Below are 23,631 nucleotides of genomic sequence, written 5' to 3' on the forward strand. Positions count from 1 at the left end.
GGGGCTCATGGGAATTGTAGTCCATGGACATCTGGAGGGCCACAGTTTGACTACCCCTGCACTAGGGTCATGATGCAGAGACAGGCAATGGTAAACCGCTTCTGAACATCTCTTGCCTGGCTGCTAGACAACCCTATGATCTCCTGGCTACACTGCACACGTGCCATATATATGATAAATAAAATAAATAGCTAGCTAGCTTAGGATGAAAAAAGGTAAGAAAACTAACAGCCCAATCTTGTGCATCTCTTTGCTGGGAGGAAGATAGGAATGTTGAATGACATATATTACATTATTCCCTTTGTATCAGCAACACATCTGAGATCACTGAATTAAAAACTGTTTAACTTTTTAAAACCCTATATGCTCTCTCTTACTTCTACTGTGATTTTCTTTGAGAAAACTGACATCTTTCCTCCTAGACTAGGAACCGGCCCGGGGGGGGGGGGGGGGACATAGCTGAAAAGACTCACTCAAATGTTTTCCTGATTCTGAAAGAAACTGAGTACACCCCTCCCAAAACAAATCAAGTGTACTTTCCTCTTTGAAATCAGCTTTACACAGTAAGAGGAATTTGGCAGGCCACTTGCCATCTGGACTTCGAACCAATTGTTGTTTCCAACAATCGGATTGCTTTCAGATCTCAGACAAATAATACACACTATAACCTCAGCGTTCTTTTGTCCTCCCTGTCTCAAGAGGTCTCTCAGCATATAGAACATACTGTCAGGAACTAGCCACGCCAGACAAGCTCTACAAAGCCAAGAGAAGCCTAACACCTGCTAAGCCATAACCATTAACATGGGTGAGAATTTTAAAAGATTATTGAATTAGCATGTGGTGGTTCGAGACACCCGCTTCATTCATGTCACTCTGAAGACTTTCTAGCTAAGCCTGAGAAGGTGGGGTTGGTGAAAAAAATACTGTCCCCCCATTTGTCAGCTGACCTCTTGCCCAAAATATTTCAGACCCATTCAATGGCAAAAGGCAGATGCATTTTTAATATCTATATTTCACAAATGCAGCTATATTTACGGGTTCTAAAATCAAGTCCGTTCATATAACATCAACTGTCTAATGCTTCAAAGCATCAAACAATATATTGTATAGCTGAATACACTACACTGTACCCAAGCAAAGTCCTACTTTCCCCCATACACACACTCCAGCATGAACTTACTTACTTGTTTTAATGTATTTCAAGTATTTCCTTTGATGAAGGCTGTGCCAGTTTGGTGTAGTGGTTAGGAGTGTGGACTTCTAATCTGGCATGGTGGGTTTGATTCTGCACTCCCCCACATGCAACCAGCTGGGTGACCTTGGGCTTGCCATGGCACTGATAAAGCTGTTCTGACCAGGCAGTGATATCAGGGCTCTCTCAGCCTCACCCACCTCACAGGGCGTGTGTTGTGGGGAGAGGAATGGGAAGATGACTGTAAGCCACTTTGATCCTCCTTCGGGTAGGGAAAAGTGGCATATAAGAACCAACTCTTCTTCTTCTTCTTCTGCAGTAAACCATTACAATAAGCCTGCTAGCCCAAAACTTCCCTTCTAAGAATAACAACCTGTCTAAGGTTAAAGCACATACATACTTTTGGTTATCAATGAAAATATTTTCATGTTAACAGTCTTTGAATACATTGCAGCTTAATTAAGTTACCTTTGAATGAACTGTTGATTTAGTTACTCCAGAATACAATAAGAGAGATGTGTGTGTGCAAAAATGCCGGGAGTGGTAGGACATAAATAAAATATACATATACATATATGAAGTCTAGGAAACATTACACAGAACTCTCCTATCATCTGGTTTCAAAACACCAACAAGCAGCAGCATGTCTAATTCACATACAATAGAAGAAATATGAGTCAAACTGTTCTTATGCGATCGCTGACAGCAGGTGAGAAAAGGCTTCATTGTGTCTTCATAGCAATTTGCAGCTGCCCTTCTATTGAAGTTCCAATAGCAAATGGTACAGATCATCCATTAATAAAACCCTGGGCTCCAATTTTAGTGCAGGATAAAAATGGACTTTCATCCTCATGAACACTTAAAAGATGCTACAGTACAATCAGAAGTTTCAGTCTCACTGGACTGGGATTAACTCAAGATTACATTATTAACCTTGATTAACAAAATAAACAGGACTGCTTACCTGTCCTCTGTTCAGTAACAAATATGACCTGAGCATTATGGACAGTAGCAGAAAGGTGCAGCAAGGGAGCTAAAATAACGAATATGCAGGCATCACAATCTTCTTCAGTCTCCCTAACCCAGTCTGTTCTGCTAATACGGCCCCCATTGGAACACTGCTTATTGCTTTGGGAATTACGCACTAATTCATGCTTGTCTCGAACTGTGCAACATAGTCTCAAAGATAATAGCTGTTACAATTATGTAATAGGTAATCAGAGGCTGTCTGAAGACTTATAAACTGCAGCTGCTGCTCTCAGTTATCCCAGTCTGGATGGGATGTGGGTCTAAAGTGCTATCATGTCACAGGCAATTTATGCTGACCCCCAGCAAGGGCCTCCAGGGCAAGTGAGAAGTAGAGGGGGCCTCCCATTGCCTTCCTCAGAGGGGTCTTCCTTGGTGCTCTCTTTTCCAAGTACTGACATGTTTAGCTTCCAAGAACTGATGAGATCCTTCCCTCCCTGGACAGGATATGGTTGACTAAAGAAAAGCTAAGGAGTCATACCACCATGATGAACCTGTCTTCTTGCCTACATTTCTAGATGGTTAATGTAAGCGTATATATCAGATGAGTCCTAGTACCACTCAAGGTTCAAGGTTCTCAGTTACAAAATAAGCAGCAAGCTTCCAAATTTCAGCATGAAATACAAACCCACTCATTTGTAGAGAGAAGTCTTAAAGAAAACTATAGCACAGTCCATTGATTAAAATCACATACTTACAAACAGTATCCTCTCTACATCCATCCACAGGCTAAATAAAGCTAGGTTTGTAAAGGGGTGTTTCTTTTTTTTCCAAAATAGTTAAAAAGGCAGAAGGCTATCATGATCATAATAAAACTTTGAACTTACTATAGCACTAGGAGTTACTTTTGTTTTAATTTTACTTATTCACTGCTTATTTGCAATTGCTTTGTTCAGGGTATGTATACTCAGGGAACGCACTTGGACGCACGGCCATAAAAGTGGTTGCTCAAACAAAGACCTGAAATCAGCAGTGACACTTCCAACAGGATCACTAGTGAACCATCAGGAAGCTCCTGATTCTGTTCGGCTTTTAAAATTAGGCTGTAATGCATGCTGCGTGAAATGTGACTTGGATGCTATAAGTTAGCCTTTCTTGACTTATTTACCACTGAGAAACCCCTGAAACATTCTTCAGCCTTAGAAACCCCAGAAGTGGCCTGATTGTGCAGAATATGGCTAGGAAGCATAGTTGTGTACACGCCCACCTGGAGCCCTTCTCCTTCCCATTCCCCCCGGGTCCATCACTGGCCATTAAGGGAGGGTCAACATGACCAGATATGGTTAGATCACCTGATAAATGTTTAACAAATTTATATTAATTAGCTCCCATCCATTCAGAAAAGCCTTCCAGGGCCATCAAGAAACCCGAGGGTTTCACAAAACCCTAGTTGAGAAACTCTGCAATAAGCTATGAATGGGAGGCGTTCATAGAACATACATTCCCTTTCCTCTCTCTGTAGCCTTCTGAAAAACTGTTCTTGAGCATCCACAAATCCTTGGAAAAACAGTCAAGTGCAGAAATTACTCAAGAGTTTTGCAGAAATCACTCAGTTACCACCCCTCTTCCGTTAACAACGGAAAAACTCTCACAAGAAGAGGGGTAGTTTCTGCCAATACCCTCTTCAGCTCCCCCATGCCACATCCTTCTCTAGGCCTGACAGTCTGCATGAGCAGCTCTTTAGGGCATTTGCCGACAGGGGCTCATGGGAATTGTAGTCCATGAACATCTGGAGGACCACAGGTTGACTACCCCTGCTTTAGGGAAGAGAGGAAACTGCCAGGCTATAAGGGGAAGACAAAGAGATGTGTTTTGTGAACTTCTTCTATTAATAGTCAATACCCAATCCTGTATAATTTTACAGTTTACTTTACCTCTGTGGGTAAAATCCATCCTCTGCAGAATTCAGAGATGCAACAAAATTTATTTTGAGAGATCAAGTAGGGCTATATCAATGCATAAGTATTCTGCTATGATAGATAAGAATTTCATCATGTCATTAACTAACCTAGCCCCTTGTGAAATCACTGGATCAGTCTCTCCAAGTTATTGTTATTATAGCAGTATAAATCTAAGGCAAATTAACTCAGGAGCATTACACTACCAAAACAAAGATAAGAAGAAGAAATAAAGAGATTTGTCGGACAAGTTGAATCAGTGTGTGAAATGCAGTCTTTCCTATCTGCCTGTTGCACTTTTAACTCCTTGGTCCACAGCTCCCCAGCTTCCATAGGGGCCTATCCACTCCCTTCTAGCTTATGGTCATAGACCTTCTGTCCCTAAGCGTCGCTCCTCCTTTTTCTTGGCTTTCTCCTTTTTTCAATCTCAGTCCTCCTCCGTTTCTGTGTTTCTACAACAGGTTCCTGCTTTTTAGCCTTCTCTCCCTTCAATCACTCTGAATCTCCACTTTCTTCCCCACTTAGTATGACTAAGTATCTCTAAATGCTCCGCACTCTGGTCTTCCCCAGATCAAACATTAAAAAACATATTATTACGTTTTAATATTCAAGTTCCAATATTTAATATACCAAAGTGCCAAATATTATTAAAGAGCATCATCTCCTCAGAGGAAGAAAACAAAAGTCTGCATTCTGACACAATGCCAAGGGGGGAAATCTTTCACAATTCTTAGGTTGTTAGTGGAAGAAATATTGCAGCCATTTCTATCTTCTTCCATATAGCTTTGCCCTTATTGTAACTGTAAAGGCAAAGGGATTTCGTTTCCTAAATACGCATCTAATAAAAGTGTGCGTCATTGCTGGAATTCTTAGCTGGCTCGTTTCAAAACATCTGATGCATTCCTGTAGTGACATCCATGGTTGTATAAACATGACCTCTAAGAATGAAGCAAAAGCCATGCCTTTTTAAATCTTGCGCTCTTAAGGGGGGGAAACCCTGAAGTATTCAGATTGCAAATAGCATGCCACAATAAGGAAGACTGTACTCTCTGAATTTTTGCTAATTATTCTTAAAATGGCAAAATCCATTAGCAAAGTCAATCCTTCCCAAGCCACAACAATTCCCGCACTCTGGAATATTTCTAGTGAGTATGACAGAAACTTAATCACTGTGCTGGATCCCAACAATGATCTCATGTGCTTATTATGCAATAGTTCTCTAATGACTACTGCCACTCTCAGTATCTCTTTGTAAACTTTGCAGTGAGTTATATTAGGGTAGGCTAAAACAACGCCTAAAATGAAACTGCCAGGTGATTAACACTCTTTCAGATTTTACAGACACAAGTTCAACTACACAAGATACTATCTTTAATCTCTATATATGGTGAATCTAATCTAATTATGACTCAGCAAGGAAAAGGAAGTTTTCACCACCACCACCACCCCATCTCAGTTTTCCAATGAAAAGCCCCTTCCAACAACTGTTTGTCCAAATACAGAAACTGAGACATCAAAAAAATCTGTTAACTCAGGTTCAGAGTATACTGATAGGCAAGATTAATTGTAACCTCAAGACAACAAAAAACTTTTTTTGAGGATTATGGTGAGTTAAAGTAACTGTTACAGATTTCCCTGGATTAACTAAAGTTTGTATACATTATGTCAGCACCAAAGTGTGTTGAAGAGAACTATACAGTCCTTTCTCTAGCTGTCAGCAGACAGAGCTGATCATGACTTTGGGATCAGAAAGCGAATTTCTTCCAGACCAGATTGGCCAGGGATTCTGCTGGATTTTTTTTTTGGGGGGGGGCATCATCTGGACATGGAATTGGGCCACTGTGGGTGGGCAGGTAGTTGTGAATTTCCTGCATTCTGCAGGGGATCGGACTAGATGACCCTGGAAGTCCTTTCTAGTTCTACAATTCTACGATTCTATCAGCTGTTCCTTTTAAAGACTATCAAATCAGCAATATTCCTCCCTTTATAAATTATCTTGGAATTCCAGACACAAGCGTTCGCACATGTTATCAGCTGTTCTTCCCAGCCTTTACAAGAAAGGCTTTGGAAAGCAAACAAAGAGTTTGCAGGGCAATAACAAGTTTTTTTTTCAAGGCATTAGTATGGTTTTTAGATCCCTCACTAAATCACTAATAAATCCAATGAGAAAATATAACCGCAAATATACCACATACAATAAATATTTGGTCCAAGACTCAATAACACAAGTTCTGCCATCTCAGTCTTGGTATTACCTTAGTAACTGGGGAAGACAATCAGAAATTCATAGAACTACTGCATAAAAACATTATCAAATGTTCATGCCTAAAGTATCAAGATACCAACCATGTAATTTAGGACCAAGAACCAGTTTTAATTCAAACTATGGTAGTGAGTTATAGCTTTCTCACAGTAACACATCGATCTAAATGTTTCCTTCTATAAACAGTTTAGATGTTTGATGTCTCACAAGTTTGTGTTACTTTCTACAAAACCTACAATATTGACAATTACTAGCACATTATGACAACTTGTTATGGGCTTATTGAAATAATAAAACTGAAATCACAATAACTTGAAATGTTGAATGATCAACATTCTACATTCCTTTCAGCGCATTAACTGCCATCTCATGTATACAAATCTGTTAAGCACTGTGGATCTCAATAAAACTACACCTCCCTCTGCCATTGTCATTTGAGGCTAGATCTGAAAGGTACAGTAATTTCATTCTGGATATCCTCAGCTTCAGCCAGGAACCTCCACAGGGATCTATACATTGACTTTACTGTATAGCATAATGATCCCCAACCTGTGGGCTGCGGACCACAAGTGGTCCTTCGACTAATTGGAGGTGGGCTCCGAAGGATGCCTTCTCCCCCCCCCAGCCCTTTACAACACACTTCGGGTGTCATTGTCTCCCATCACTCCCAGATGAGACTATCTCGTTGCAGAGAAACAAGCTCAGGGTTCCCATTGATTTGTAATTGTCATGAGTTCAAATTTCCATGAAAATAAAATGTTCCTTATGTTCCTTGTTGTGGCGTGTCTGTATCTTATTTTGAAGGGATGTTTAAACATTACCATAGCGATCAGAGAGCGTTAGGGCAGTGGTTGAGAGTAGAGGAGTAAACTACCCCCCCCCCCACCGGGCCTCAGTAAAAGGCATTGAGTAGTTCCCGGAGTTGAGTGGTCCCCGGTGATAAAAGGTTGGGGACCACTGGTATAGCACATGATTGAAACAACATTGGCATATTGCCTTATCCCTGCTACCAGGGTTATCACATTATTCTTCCACATTGTCTGAAGAGTTCCCATTCCAGGAAGAGACACATAACATAACAACATGCTTATATTTGAGACTCTACTTAAATAACAAAATTTTGCATTTTGACAGACCCCTATGAAGCATCTGCTAGACCTTGCAACTGTAGAGGAGACAAAGCCACTATATAGAGCCTAATGCACACAAATCCCTTAGATCAGTGGTCCCCAACCTTTTTATCACCGGGGACCAGTCAACACTTGAAAATTTTACTGAAGCCCGGGGGGGCAGTCTTTTGCCAAGGGACATTGCTGCTGCTGCCTGAACCCCTGCTCCGCTTGCTTTCCTGCCAGCGCCCCTGACTTCCCTCTGCCCACCGGGGGGCTATGCCAGCAGCAGCTGCTTAGTGCCATGCCGAGGAGGAGCCCCAGCCATGGCAGCTGCTGGAGAACACCAAAGGCGGCAGAGTGGCAGGGCAGCCCCTGAGGCAGCAGCCAGGGAGGAGGACTAGGAGGAGCCGTGGCCCGGTACCAACTGATCCACAGACCGGTCCCGGTCCCTGGACTGGGGGTTGGGGACCACTGCCTTAGATGCACGAGAAAAAATGAGTGGAGACTTTGAACCAAGGGCTCTTGTCCAAAGGATAAAATGTTCAGCATGAATCTTCTTAAGGAATGCACATCAAAATGCAAATGTATTTCTGCAATAACGCAGGCATCAGTGACAGATGCTCAGGTCTATGAAATCACCGGTTGTTACATATTAAAGATAGGTTATTTGTTGTCTGAAGTAAAATGGAATGCACAAAATGACAATTTGTCCTCTATAAAAATATTTTATATGTTTCTACTTCCGAATGCAGTCACAAGTCAGACATTCTATTTGGAATTTATTGGATTCACTTCCTTATGTAAATGTAGAAACAAGTAGAAGGCTTTATTTTATTCTGTGCCGAATGAAAGTCTAGATGAGACATCTGGAAGCCAGACCCTAAGGGCCACTTTAAATGCTAACTGAAACAACACCTGATGCTAGCTACGTGGGGTACAGCCAACCACTTCTTCCTTACCTGCCACATATTTTCCCTTATATAGAACAAAGCACTTATTCCCAAACCCCATATATGTTCATACTTTGATACACCACCCTTTGGACTTCAGCTTTTCTTTCTTCCTTGTTAGCCCCAGTTTCTGGTGCTTTTGGCTAGTAAAACAGGACACATATTTCAAACATAATAAAATCTGTAATTTCAGAAAGAATGCTGGAGAGAGGAAAGAGCTGGAGATTCTGCAGGTGGTTTGAGGTTGAGGTACTCAAGAAAAAGACACAGTTATTTATTTATTTATAAATAAAAGTGTTTGTGTGTATGATGTGCAAATCATTTCAACTTGCATAGGCATACATGGGTTGCAGAATTCAGGTTTCCATGGCAGATAATTTTATGGAGTTATGTCAGTGTAAGTTTAAACCTGAGGAACTCTGATTTCTATTACACATATAAAGCATATAAATGACCCTGATCTTTTGTTTAGAAATAGCAGCACAATGTTTTGCCCGCACTTAGGAGCCAGAGGTATTTTACTAACGCATGGAATCAGCTGGAGCCTGCATTAAGGTTTTCTACTCTAAATCAGGATGGGTCTCCTGCTACTTATAAAATTTATGAATCTAAGGAAATGCACAACAGGACCCATTTCCTCTACTTGCACACCTTCCAAAAGACACTAAGCAATCTATCTGCCCAAACCTTCTCCTATCCATTTGTTTTAAGAGACTTTAAGAGACATTATTTTTACTACAAGGAAAAGAAGTTGGTTCTTATATGCTGCTTTTCTCTACCCAAAGGAGTCTCAAAATGGTTTGCCTTCCCTTTCCTCTCCCCACAACAGACACCCTGTGGGGTGAGTGAGGCTGAGAGAGCGCTGATATCACTGCCCGGTCAGAACAGTTTTATCAGTGCCGTGGCGAGCCCAAGGTCATCCAGCTAGCTGCACATGGGGGAGTGCAGAATTGAACCCAGCATGCCAGATTAGAAGTCCGCACTCCTTACCACTACACCAAACTGGCTTACAATGGAGTAAGGAAGAGGTAAAGCTACAAATCTTATCAGAGCAATGATACACAGAGGGTGATCAAAATGTGGATTTCACTGTAAGAGGATGTAATGATGGACACAGGAATAAACAGCTTTAAAGGGGGATTAGATAGCTTCATGGAGGATAGGTCTATCAGTAGCTACTAGGCACAGTGACTGAGGTTAACCTCCACACTAAATCCAGAAGGCAACAACAGGAAAAGGTCTCAGCCTCTATGCCCAGTTGTTTGGTGATCCAGAGGAACTGATAGGACACTCTGTGAGTCAGGATGGTGGACTAGATGAAGAACAGTTGGTTTTTAGACCCCACTTTTCATTACCTGAAGGAGTCTCAAAGTAGGTTACAATCGCCCTGCCTTCTCTCCAAACAACCTTATGGGGTAGCGGGGCTGAAAGAGCTCTGGTAGGACTGTTGTATGAGAATATTTCTACCAGGACTGTGACTAGCCCTAAATCACCAAGCTGGCTGCACGTGGAGGAGTGGAGAATCAAACCCAGCTTGCCAAATTAGACACTGCCACTCGTAACCACTACACCAAACTGGCTCTCAGTTGGACCATTGATCTAATCCAGCAGGGCTTTTCTTAGAGTAAAACTACCATGCATTCTTCTATGTAATGCCACAATATTTAAAGCAGGGATGACCAAACTTTCTAAACACAATAGGACCCCCAAATTTACAGATGGCAGAGAACACCACTTTGCTTTTTCCCAGGCCAAAAACATTCACCTCCACTGCAGTTTTTCATCCTCACTTAAGCCAACCTTTCCTACTATTCCCTCTACAATCTGGTCATAAGCCATAGTCAACAAAGCCACTGTCAACCTGGATCAGATTCCCAGGGTTGCACAAGTTAAAGGCCCTGTAGATGAAACAGCAACTAAAGTTACTACCTCTTCTATCCTAACCAGCAAATAGCTTAGAGAAGGTCAGTGGGGAGGCCAAAATTCTATCCTAAATCAATTACTCAATGGCCATTCAAAGGAACCAGATAGGGCTACTACCCTATAATCTGGCCAGTCATGATTAAAAGGAAGCTGCTTAGTTACTCCCGGCCTATTTAGGGAGAATGATAAGCAAGTCACTACGTAGACAAGTAAAATGTTTTGTAGGCCGATGCTTTTGTTGCACTTACCTGTATAGCAGGTCCATCCTGCACTCTCACCTTTCTGTAGAGCATTTCTGGGTCAAAATGAATATTTTAATAATATGATACCTGCCTTAGGTACTGATGTGTTCAGGAGAAAGGTGAGATGTAAATACTTTAAATCAAATAAATAAGCTCATTATTTCTTATGAATTTTAAAATCAATGTCCTGTTAAGGCCTGGAGTGTGTGGGTGTGTGTGTGGGGGGGGGGGGATATACATCATAGTACAAAAGAAATAGTAGTGTTTGATGTAAATATTATATGAGCTTGCCATCTTAGAAAGACCAAAACCATATTATGAAGTTAGGACATGGCCTCTTACTTTGTCCCCCATATAAAATTTGGTATTGACACAGTATGGTCCTTCCAACTAATATCTGTAATGATGCTCCAGCTTTGCCTCAGGCCATCCAAACACCACCTGCCACTGGATCATGAGAAGAGCAGAACTGCTTTTAAATAATGAGGGTAGAAAACACAGTGAAAGAATGAGAGTACGCTACACAAATGGCTACTTACGTTTAGTACACCTCTGAGAGCCAGGAGCTTTGCTCCAGCCATGACAGCACTGACCTCCACAAACATTCACCCTGCAGCAACAATTTAAAAAAAAGGAAGACAGAAAGAAAGGAAAGAGTCCAACACAGTTCCTCATAAAGCAGTGATTCCCCAGCCATACACATTGCTCTCTATGCCCAGTTGCCAGTCAATTCAATAACACACCCCTTTTTTCATTGAGATGAGGCTGTTGCAAAATATATTGTTTCTCACCTCAAAGCAAAGTGGGAAGGGCTCAAGGCAGAGCAAAGGGCTGAAAAGGCGAGAAAGAAATAGAGCAGACTAAAGGACAAGAGACTCAGCAAATGTGTGCTAGCTGTAATGAATGCTAGGAGTTAGCAAGAGAGAAAAGTTTAAAGCCTGAGGGAAGGGAATTATTAACATTCCAAATAATAGACACTCATTGTTCTCTAAGCACTCCTGCCTCAAGCTCCTGTCAGTAGGAAATGGGTCTTCCTTGGCCTGCCAAGGTGTTTTTTTTTTAGCTGGGCTTACCTCACTTCCATTGTATGTACCCTGAAGGCACTTCCTTCATGGCTATATTATTGATTTAGAAAATTTATATGCCACCTCTACAGAGACATGCTTGAGGTAGTTGACAAAGTAAAAACATCATAATAAAATAAAAATAACCTCCATAAATTATTATTAAAACAAGCCAATTGTCTGCCATGGGTGCAAAAGGAGCATTAAAACGACGTCCTAAAATGAAATTAGTAAAAGCCTCAAGACTAAAAGCAAACCATAAAAAGTTTAAAATGATGGAAGTAATCAGTTAAAACCCTAGGTAAAATTTTTGGCTCAGCATCTAAAGGAAAATAAGGTAGTCACCAAGCAAACTTCAAGTGGGAGGGTAGCCTAAAGGCAAGGCGCCACCACCAAAAAAGCTCTGCTTTTCATTGCCATCTATACCTTATTTTTGGGAAGAAGACTTGATCCGGCAGGTTAGATTGATCAAAAGGAGACAGTGCTTCAAGTATCCTGCCCCCAAATTATTTAGGGCCTTGAAGGTAAGAACAAATGAAGACTTCTTTGTTTCATTTTTTTTCTTTCCCTTATTGACTCTCCTTTCTATTTCTGTTTTAATGTCTTTTTAAGTGTTAATCACCACGAGGATCCTAACTGAGGGGAAAGTTAGAAGAAAATTTTCCATTTTTAAAAATAATTTAAAAAATCATAATTATCAGAATCTTTCACTTTCAATCTTTAGGAAGATGGTTTAATCAGGGCAGGCTTTAGGTCCCCCCCCCCATTTATTGGCATGGGTAAATTGTGATGTTAAATTGTGGGTTTTTACATATTTAGTGCATTTTTATGGTGGGGGTGATGCAGCCCCAATCTTAGCTAGGTAAAGAGAAGCAAAGACCTCAAGAACTAACCAAGATCATATTCAGATCCACTGTTAAGTGAGGTGGTGCATCCCAAGTGGCAAATGCTGACCTTTAAAGGTTGTAAATTGTAAACATTTATCCTACCATGGTTTTATCGCTACAGGAACATCCATCTGGGTATTTGGGGAGCCATTCTCATGCTCATTTTGTCAAACAGTTCTAAACTTTTTTGCTTATGGCCTGTTCCCATGTGACTGCAGGAGCCTTAGTAACCCCATCAGGTTACTTTCAACTTTACCCATCACTAAAAATCTCTCATGTAAACATCTGCAGGGGTGCAAGGGACTGAACTATTACTGAATTTGAGACTTTGTGATGATATAATATGAAGTCATAAGGTTACATGGGCCCCTGACAAGGCAGGTAGTGCAGAAATAGGTCTCAACAGATGTTGGGAGTTTGCTTTTTAAAGGTAGGACAATGGCAAAAACAAGTCCAGTTACCAGTGCCTGAAAAGGTCAAACCATAGTCTTATTTTAACACCAAGATATATAAATAAAATAAAAGTCTTAGAACACATAAGTTGTAAAGAGAGTCTCTGACCATGCTCACAGTTCCTCCATCAGCTCATTGGGCATTAATGGTGAAAAATCTCAGTGCAGAGAATATGAATTTCATGCATATTTGAGGCTAATGCTGCAACTGTCATTTGTTCAGTGAAGAATACCTTTTAATTAACTAAATTGTATTTCTTATTAAAACTATGGAATTATGTTTAGTACAAGAACTTATTAAAAACTGTGATGTAGGCATCAACTTAGAAGAGAGATTCTCACTCATGAGCAAAAGCTTATTCAAAAAGATGCCTAATATGTTATAAAAGGTAAAGGTATCCCCTGTGCAAGCACCGAGTCATGTCTGACCCTTGGGGTGACGCCCTCCAGCGTTTTCATGGCAGACTCAATACAGAGTGGCCTTGCCAGTGCCTTCCCCAGTCATTACCGTATAGACACCATTAAAAACAAGATTGGTAGACTTTCTATGTTCATAACCATTTTTTTCAGAATCAGAATACTTTTATTGGCATAAATAAAACCATTATTTTCCCCTAAATCATATGTGCAAGTTTAATTCATTGGACTGAAAGTTTGGTTTTGCTTTCTATTCATCAACAAATATCTCTGACTGAAGATTCTCCCACTTGAGTGTATTGCTTATTTTCCAGTTTGAGCACTATTACTTCATATGAGTACAGATTCTCATGATCAGTCAAGTCCCACAACAATCATTTAAAGAGATGTCACTCTTTTGTGGTGCGCTTACTCAGAGTAGGTACAAAAAGAGGCCTTCTTTCTGCATTGAGTCATACTTTGTATGCTGTTTATTACCTCTTCAGGAATTACAATCAACCCAAAATGGCCTCACATTGTGCTAATCTTTGTGCACCCTTTCACAGAATTGCAACTCTGGAAGAAACCTGAAAGTAAATAAAGATTTTGGAGAATCTCCCACCCTCTTGCCAGGTCCTACTTCAATAAATTCAAACCTACTCACCCCGACCCCTCTTTGTCTAGAGGAACAATGGGGCAGCCTGAGAACTTTTCAAGCCACTAGCACCAATCTAAGACCACCAAGGCCATACTGCTTCCCTACTCCCTCCCCTCTACTCTTAGCCAGGTATAGACCCTGGGCAGCCCCAGGCAAATGGGTTTTGTCCGGAGCCTGTCCTCGGTGCTCCCTATCCCCCTCAGTGAAGCAAGATGCTTGCACAAAAGTTCTACCCCTTCGGCTTTTTTAATCTTGCCCCCACAGTGGGCGCGCGCACTAAAGAGAAGCGAGGGAAGCCCTGGGCATGGCAATGTATTCAATTCCTTTTCCTGATTCGGCCACGAGCGGAGGACGCTGTGCGGCCACGCGGGGAAGGGCTGGCATCACCTTACCCCTGCAGCTGCTGCAGATGGGGTTTGGGGTGAACCTGCCCACCGACGGCGCTGCTGTTGCTTTCGCGCGGCTGGAGCTTGGCGCGTGAGCCGGGTTTGCCCACTTTGCTGAACGAGGGTGCCGTGTGGCTGGCGGGCTTGTGCTGGATCTGCACGGTGGGGCCCAAGCGGAGCTGCATGCTCGGGCTGCTCGCTTTGCTCATCCTGCGAGTTCGCTCCAAGGTGCTGCTGCTGCCGCCGCCGCCTCGGGCGCTGTAGCGGGCGTTCAGCTCCACATTGAACGTGGTGCGCGGCGGCTGCCCTCCGCTCTGCAAGCGGCTGCTGGAAGTGCCCGACTGCTTGGGGCGCAACACGTAGGTGATGGTCCTCAGCCTTCCTTTCTCCGAAACGCCGCGCGTCGGGACCCAAAAGAGACACGCGCACAGAAGAAACCCCCACTGGATCCAAGCCATTCCCAAAGCAGAGAGAATCCTCGCAGCCAGACAAACTCCACAAACCCTCGAGGCAAACAAAAGGGGGCAAACAAGTCCCTAGCTGTGCAAAGTGGTAAATGTAATTCCGCTTGCTTTGCGCCGCTTCCTGCGACGCTGCTCCTTCGTTTCTAGGCAAAAAAGTGCATGAGATCCTCTTTTGTCATCCGCCGCCTTCCCGAGCTGCTTTCCACCATGTGAGGCGAGTTCAGCGGAGAAGTTGTTGCGCTGAGCAGCAAAACATTGTTGGAACAGAGGAAGCTTATGGGGAAATCTCAGCCCTCCAACCAGCGGCTAAGAGAGGTGAGGAGTGGGGGAAGGGTGTTTTCTGATGGGTCTCTTTCTCCCTCTCTCTCTCTCCCCCCTTAAGGAAAAGAGATTTACGCTGGCCGAGATGCTAGTGGCCCACAGGCATGTGTTAGGAATAACTTTTAAAACTAGTTCAGGCTGAAAAAGACTTTATAAAGAAAAAGTTTCTACGGGTGTGTGGCTTCTCTTGAGTGTCAGATCTGCGCAGCCAATCCGAAGCAGGCATGACGTCAAGGAGCCGGTCCTAATTGGGAAAAGTATAAAATGGGGCTGGACCGTCCCCACCGCAAGCCAGTTTCAAATAGAGAATCGTTGTAGGTTTTCGGAGGCGGTCGTTCCTGCTCTCCTGACAAAAGGGAGTTCAGCGTCCGTGGAACTGTCGGAGAGTCTTTTCAGTATTTGTCTCTTAAAATCTGAAGAAAGACTGGTAGTTATTTTCCTATCCTATAAAACAATGGCTGAAAAGGTATATAAACAGCTATTTTAAAATAGTTAAAGTACGTCAGGTAAATACCAGCACATTTGAGGAGTAAAGCCTGGTAAAGTGGGGGTTGGTTGGGGGGGGGGTGGCCTCAGCAGGGTATAATGCAATGTAGTCTATCTTCCAAAGCAGCCATTTTTTTCCAGAAGAAGTTGAATAAATGTTTTAAATAAACAAAAGTGATTAATGTAGTAGGGAGATCAGCGGGAATTCCAGGAAATCTCCACCCCCCACCTGGAGGTTGGCAACCCTAGTCAGGTAATGTTGTCAAGGTCTCTAACATAGTTCACGTTAGTTGCATCTATTGCATCTATTGTTACAAGTGGAGACAGTCCAGTCCGAGACAGACTTACACCTGAAGCCTTGTCTTTGGTTGACTTAGAAGGATGCAACTCTGCTTAAGAGCCTTCAGGGAAGGGTGGCATATATAACTAAATAATTAAAGATGGTTCTGTGAGCCACAAACCATGACTTGGCAGTCAACTGTGAAAGTGTTAGCATTTAAAGGTAAAGGTATCCCCTGTGCAAGCACTGGGTCATGTCTGACCCTTGGGGTGACGCCCTCTAGCATTTTCATGGCAGACTCAATATGGGGTGGTCTGCCAGTGCCTTCCCCAGTCATTACCGCTTACCCCCCAGCAAGCTGGGTACTCATTTTACCGATCTAGGAAGGATGAAAGGCTGAGTCAACCTTGAGCCGGCTGCTGGGATTGAACTCCCAGCCTTATGGTCAGAGCTTTGGACTGCATGTCTACTGCCTTACCACTCTACGCCACAAGAGGCTCTTGTTAGCATTTAGACATGTACAAAATTAATCAGTGTAACAAAAAACTGTAACATTCATTGCCTGACCCCAACATCCATTTTCAAAATCAAGTTTGTATTCCAAATTAAGCTGATCAGAACTGTAGCCCAACACAGTGAGCACACTGTGAGCACACTGTGTTCCTTAGAAGAACATTTTCGGAAATGTCAATATGCAAATAAACTGTTAGAGCTTTCCCCCAAGACTCATGGAAAGCATAATGTCACAAGGATGCTAAGAATTCTGTGTTAGAGACCTCTACTTCCACTCATAAATCTATAGTTCCTTAGGAAAACACAAATACTTCCACTCATAAATCTATAGTTCCTTAGGAAAGCAAATGATGATGATTAAGCCAATGGAGATTTATTGTATGTACGCGTATGTGTGTGTGTGGGGGGGGGGAGTGCCTCAAGTAGCAACTGACTCAAGGATAGCAAACTTCTATCAAGGCAAGTGAGACAAAGATGTGGTTTGCCATTTCCTTTCAATGCAGAGGCTTCCTTGGCATTCTCCCTTCCAATTAACTGACCCAACTTAGCTTCTGAGATCTGACAAGGTCAGGCTATATTATCCTGCCCTCCCTCCCATTTTATTTAGAAATCCTTGGGGGGGGGGGAAACATGTATCATGATGTGAATGAAAGTCCCTTACATACAAACATGTACATGATTGCTCTATACATCCTCATTTGGACTTGCAACATAATTCAATGCAAGTTTATTCAAAAGTAAATCTAATGTTAATTTGTACTTATTCCCTTTTATGTATAATTATTATTATAGACTTATTCTCAACATTTTTAGAATCAAGATATAAACCATGAATGATATTCTGATCATGTAGCACAGTGGTTCTCAACTTGGGGATTGGGACTCTTTTGGGGGTCGAATGACCCTTTCAAGGAGTCGTGGCAGGGCAAGGAGTTTGGCCGGGAGGGGGCGTCATCCACACAACAGCCTTGTGGGTAAGATTGAGATAGAGTGTTCATCTGTCTGAAGCAGCGGAAAAGAGCGAGATCGGCATGGTGGGACAAGAGGCAGAACTTAACTGAGAAACCCCGGGGGAAAAAACCAGTTGATATACAATCGTGAACAATGGGTCTTCATGCCATTAGTCAGTTTTGGTTTAATTTCTATGAAAGAACACTTGCATAATTTGATGGAACTGTATTAAAGGGTCATGGCATTAGGAAGGTTGAGAACCACTGATGTAGTGCATTTCTTGGGAAGAGTAATGAGGAAGTGGAAGGTTCAAATTTATATGCCTCAGTTAGGTCAGGAGGCAGAGTCAATTATCTGGCCCCCATAACCCAACCTAATACAGACCATTCTATCATGTTACCCTTCTTACATAAAGAATCATTGCACAATTGATGGGTAATTTTATTGCATATATTATTGTTCATTCTTTTTTTGTAGAAGGATACATGGATTCTTCTTCCCAGTTGACCCTGTCCTCTCTGTTCTTTTGAGCTGTAATCTGCTGGCACTAGACCAGTGATAAGAATTCATATTGGCAGCTGAAACCATGAACAGTCTTAAATATGTTGGGGCTAAATGCTGTTTGTCATCCAAAGGAGCCTCAGTTTATAACAGTAAGAAACAGCTTGGGAACTTTTAATCTAAATTTGCTATATTTTTCCATGTTCAATTTTTTCTTGGGATAGTGAAAAGTGATCATCAATAGCAGCAGAATGTCTCCCCAGTAGCACCAACATTCCTGCAAAGAGCCAGTAGCCGGAACATGATCAATAGGTTTCTAAGGGCTTTGTTGATGGAGGAGAGTTCTGGAGTTGCTCTATTTAAAACATCTATTTATATTTGAGTAGAGGTTTAAATAGATGAGCAGTAGAAGGCACTTAAGTGCAGGATCCTTATTTTTGCCAGCAGTCCCTGTCAGTTTGCAAGGTTTCCATTCTGCATAATGGAATAGAGTAACTGTAGGCTGGCAAATCTTTGGAGCAACAGAAAGCCATAAGTACTGCCCTAAACCTAGCTCTTATGGGACCAGAGTCCAACAAACTTTAAACTAGATGGAAATTTAAGAGTTGCAAGTTTTCTGTGGATTGCATTTGAACAAGTCTTTAATACCTTAGCCTAATTTATCTCTATTGGTAGTCAGGGAGGTGGTTTCCAGGTGGAATCACTAGTTGCTGTTATAGGTTAATGAGTGAGATAGAGAAAAATAACTTAACAACAATACAATACCTTTATTGGCATAAAGCAGATTAGGAGGCTATACAAAGATAGTCAAGATACATCGGACAGTTTAAGTTTAAAAACTGAGGACAGAAATTTAGCCATAATAAAAGTGACATTGGCATCCTTATCACTCAGTAAAAATTGGCAAACCAAGTCTCTTGAATGGTTTCTCCTTTTTGGTATAAGAGGTATGATATGCCTTCTCTGTTGAGTGAACAAGGGGCAATCCAGTATGATATGTTGGATGGTGTCAGGAGAACTTGATTCATAGGTACATAGTCTATTTTCGAAGGGGATCTTGGCAAATCTCCCTTGTAATACTTTGGATGGAAAGGTGTTAAGCCGAGCAAGCGGAAACGCTCTGCGATAGAGGGGATTTGCCAAGTTATGGAAATAAGCCGGCATTATCCTGTGCTTCACTTGGAGACCAAGCGCACGGGGAGAGCAAATTGCTGGAACAGTGGGATGGATTTTTTGGAATTCGTGATCAAGTAGCCTTTGTTTGATTTGGCACATAATGGAAGGTTCATTCAGAGATAGGATGTAATCGTAGTCAATGCCAATTTGTTGGAGTGTAGTCAGGATGGTAGAGAACCATTTAAATTTAAAAGAGTCTCTCAGTAAACAGGCCAATAGGCTATCTGATCAAACCCTAAAATGCAGTTTTAGCCAATATTTAAAGGTGAAAATCCAGGCCTTAGTTTCAAGAAGATTATGTCCAGTTTCAAGACATAAAGAGGAGTAAGGGACGCAATTTGGAGTTTTCAAAATCTGCCGGAAAAAGGCAGACTGTAACCTCTCCATGTTTTTGTTAAAACCTGAGATCCACAGAGGGATGCCATATAAAATTTGGGGGATAATTTTAGAGTCAAACACACGACAGACAGCTGGGACAAACTGATTGCCTTTAAGAAAGAAAAACCGGTTTAGATGGGTAATGGAACAGTTAGCCTGCAAAGTAATCCTATTTCTATGTTTGGTCCAATGCAAATTATGTTGGAAGGTGATTCCTAAGTATTTGAAACATTTGACTTGCTCGATTTTATGACCACCAATGCGCCAGTTTGAGGGAGACCACTTCTGTGCAAAGACCATCACTTTGGTTTTTTTGAAGTTTATCGATAGGTCATTGAGTTGGCAATATTTATGGAAAGCATTCAGGTATCTAATCAGACCAATTCTGGAATGGGAAAGCAAGATGGTGTCATCAGCATATAGAAGAAGTGGGATTGGCAATTTATCTAGTTTGGGTGGATGACCATTTGTGAGTCTTAGGGTTTTTGGAAGATCATGTAAAAAGAGGTTGAATAAGTGAGAAGCAAGGACGCAGGCTTGTTTAACTCCTCTCAGGATGGGGATTTGATTTGTTAAATGACCCTTTTCAGTAAATTTAACCTGACAGGTATTGTTGGAATGGAGGTTCATTAGAAGTAGTAATAGGCGCGAATCAATATTAAGATCTTGCAATTTTCTCCATAGTAAACACCTGGAGATAGAATCGAATGCACCCTTGAGGTCAATAAAAGCTACATAGAGTTTCCTCCTACCTGTATGAAGATATTTGTCTGCAAGAGAGTAGAGGGTTAAGCAGTGGTCTATAGTGGAACAGTTTTTAGTGAAGCCAATTTGTTCAGGACCTATTAGGTCATTTGAAGTCACCCAATCTAGGAGTTTAAGTTCTAGATGTTTGGCATACATTTTGCTGGGGATGGATAGAAGGCTAATAGGACGGTAGTTTTCTGGAGAGCTGGCACCACCTTTTTTATAGATAGGCACAATGATTGAGTTGAGCCAGGATTCAGGGAATATTCCCGATTGGTCGATAGCTGTAAAAAGGACAGCCAGGAGTTGTTTCCACCAGTTAGAGTTTAGTTTAAATAGTTCAGCTGGTAGACCATCAGGCCCTGGAGATTTGCCTAGTTTCAGTTCTTGGATAAGGATTTCAATTTCATCCAGACTGACAGGTGGAAGACGGCACCAGAGGCGTATCTCACTCATCTCCATGTATCATATCAGATCTCAGAAGCTGAGCTGGGTCAACCTTGGTTAGTATTGGTTAGGAGGTGGTGAGCTCCCCCTCACTGGCAGTCTTCAAGCAAAAGTTGGATACACGCTTTTCTTGGATGCTTTAGGACAGTGGTCCCCAACCCCCGGTCCGGGGACCATTACTGGTCCGTAGATCAGTCGGTACTGGGCTGTGGCTCCTCTTCCTCCTCCTCAGCTGCTGCCTTGGGGGCTGCCCTGCCACTCTGCCGTCGGCTCACCTTTGGGGCTCTCCAGCGGCTACCAAGGCTGGGGCTCCCCCTCGGCGTGGAATTGCACAGCTGCTGCTGGCAGCACCCCCCCCCCAGTGAGTGGCGGGAAGTCAGGGGCGCTGGTGGGAAAGCAAGCAAAGCAGGGGCTCAGGTAGTGGCAATGTCCCTCGGCAAAAGACTACCCCCGCTGGGCCTCAGTAAAATTGTCAAGCTTTGACCGGTCCCCAGTGATAAAAAGGTTGGGGACCACTGCTTTAGGATGTTTTGGGCTGATCCTGCGTTGAGCAGGAGGTTGGACTAAATGGCCTGTATGGCCCCTTCCAACTCTATGATTCTATGAGTATTGGGATGGGAGACCTCCAAGGAATACAAAGCAATGACAAATCACCTCCACATGCCTCTTGAGAGCCAGTTTGGTGTAGTGGTTAGGAGTACAACTTCTAATCTGGCATGCCAGGTTCAATCTGCACTCCCCCACATGCAGCCAGCTGGGTGACCTTGGGCTCGACAAGGCACTGTTAAAACTGTTCTGATCGAGCAGTGACTTCAGGGCTCTTTCAGCCTCACCCACCTCACAAGATGTCTGTTGTAAGGAGAGGAAAGGGAAGGCGACTGTAAGCCACTTTGAGTCTCCTTCGGGTAGAGAAAAGTGACATTTAAGAACCAACACCACTACTACTACTACTTCTCCTTCTTCTCCTCCTCCTCTTGTTCAGCCACCAGACAGCCCTACAATAAAAGGGTCTCTTGGCTAAACTATACACATATCATACAATAGTTTCAAAATAATTGTAATATTCCATCAGCCTTCCATTGATTTTAGAACACACAAGTGGAGGAACAGCAACGACTTGTGGAACAGGAAATTTCCTGTTTCCCTTCACAGACATAGACTGTCCTCTTTTCATGCTTCTTTCTCTCATTCCCACTCTCTAGCCAACTTATTAATTTATTTTAAAAATATTTCTATGTCACTTTTCCACTCAGATAAGTCTCCAACAAAGCCAATATCAAAACATAATAAATACAAATAACAATCAAAACAAGGAGGTCCAGTAAGTTATTGAGATATGCCTCTCTCAAAATACTGCCAGAACATAACAATAGAGGGAGACAGATTAATCTTCCTTGGGACAACCAGGAAGGTCCTTTCTTGGATTGACAACTTGTTTAGCCTCACATAGCAGAGGCACCTGAAGCGGGGCCTCTGAAGTAGGTTAAGCTTAGAATGTAGAACTGACCCAGTGAGCTTCCATGGCAGAGTGAGAATTTGAGTCTGAATCTCCCAGATTCTAGTTGAAAATTGTACTCACTACACCACACTGGATTTCATGGTGTGGCTACTGTTGAACAATAGCTAGCAGTTGGGTCAAGGTGAGTAACGTAAGTCACATGGTATCAAGTGGCATTGTGGTTGCTGCCTGGCCTGACTCCAGGAGTCTTCCTTCAAAGGTCTTAGCCACTTCCTCTGCATTTTACTAATAGCAACCAGGGCTAGAAGGCTAACAGTACTGTTGTGGTTGCCTAGCATCAGCCACTGAGGGCATTTGTGTCTTAAAACTACAGATGCCGCTTTTATTATTTTGGTAGGTTTTAATCCCCCAGAGTATTTGTTTGTTTATTTTTTATATATCAGATTTTTGTAAAGATCTGGGGTCTTGCTAACATTTGTAGAAAGCTCTATCTTGTCTGTTCATGACTCCAGTCCCCAGATTTAAGTATCTGAAGTTTGGGCCACATTGAACATTAGATATATTGATTATTATTAAGCAATAAAAATTGTAAAGCACCAACTATATTTCAATAAATCAAAGATATTTTGCAGCATTATCTAGTCCTGAAATGAATGTACTAGTTGAATGCCTTTTAGCCCTTCATGACTGACCGCTGTCTTTACATATTCACATCAAATCACTTTCAGTGTATGAAACATAGCTGAAAAGTATTCTCAATACTAGCAAGAAAGCCCACTGCAAGCAGGAATGCAATGGGTGTTAGGACCCAGGGGACACCAGGAGGTGCAGATCTCTCTCTCAGCTCTCTCTGCCTCCATCGCAGCAGCGGCAGCTCTCTGTCTGTGTCTCTGTCAGAGGCTTGGGGCAGCTCTCTCCATGTGTCTCTCTGCCTCCCTCGCAGCAAGAGCAATAGGAGGGAATGAGAGCTCATTTCGGTGTGGCAGGGCTTTGTGTGTCTCCCTCTGTCTCTAGCATGTCCGAGAGGAACGTGGCTAGTGTCCAGGGACGGAGGGTGGGAGCTGTAGGGGCAGGGCCAATCAGGGTGCAGCCAGTGTTGCCCTATTCCAACTTGGACAGCTAGACACATCCCCCCCCCCCCCAGGCTGTTTCACAAATATATAGAGGAACCATGGATAAGGACTAGGGACAAAGCCCATTGCATTCAGGAATACAACAGGCACTAGATTGGAGGGGGTGGTGAAAGAACTGTGTAGATGGCATCTCCCTCCCCCCAGGACCTGGAAAGGCTGCAGGCTGGACAGGAAACTCACCAGCACAGACAGCTCTCACTCTGCAGCCTCGGAGGGAAGTGGGAAGTGGTGGCCAGGGGTGAAGACAAAATACAATTGGCTGGCTGCTGGACAGACAAGCAAGCCAGTTGGAGGAGGAGGAACTCAGGGGTGGGACAGCTGCCCTG

At 42.7% G+C, this 23,631-nt stretch overlaps 1 protein-coding gene and 1 long non-coding RNA gene across 10 annotated transcripts in view; one reads left to right on the top strand and one right to left on the bottom strand.

The window, feature by feature from the left end:
- LTBP1 (latent transforming growth factor beta binding protein 1) overlaps positions 1–15,365 on the bottom strand; it is a 276,190-nt gene extending 260,825 nt beyond the window's left edge. For 4 of the 9 annotated variants that reach the window (XM_077343443.1, XM_077343434.1, XM_077343416.1 and 1 more), the window contains exons 1-2: positions 14,456–15,364; positions 11,146–11,216 (exon numbers count right to left, since the gene is read on the bottom strand). In XM_077343443.1, coding sequence (XP_077199558.1) covers positions 11,146–11,216; positions 14,456–14,907 — 523 coding nt within the window. In that variant the 5' untranslated portion in view covers positions 14,908–15,364. Of the gene's footprint in view, positions 1–11,145; positions 11,217–14,455 lie in introns of all 9 variants that reach the window. The other 5 variants (XM_077343424.1, XM_077343401.1, XM_077343391.1 and 2 more) reach the window with 2 other exon arrangements.
- The window catches only part of LOC143840270 (uncharacterized), a 97,964-nt gene continuing 89,424 nt past the window's right edge, over positions 15,092–23,631 (top strand). The window contains exon 1 of the long non-coding RNA XR_013232101.1: positions 15,092–15,228. This is a non-coding gene — a long non-coding RNA (uncharacterized LOC143840270). The remainder of the gene's footprint in view (positions 15,229–23,631) is intronic.

The sequence above is a fragment of the Paroedura picta genome, chromosome 1 (genome assembly GCF_049243985.1).
Source record: "Paroedura picta isolate Pp20150507F chromosome 1, Ppicta_v3.0, whole genome shotgun sequence".
Taxonomy (NCBI): Eukaryota; Metazoa; Chordata; class Lepidosauria; order Squamata; family Gekkonidae; genus Paroedura; species Paroedura picta.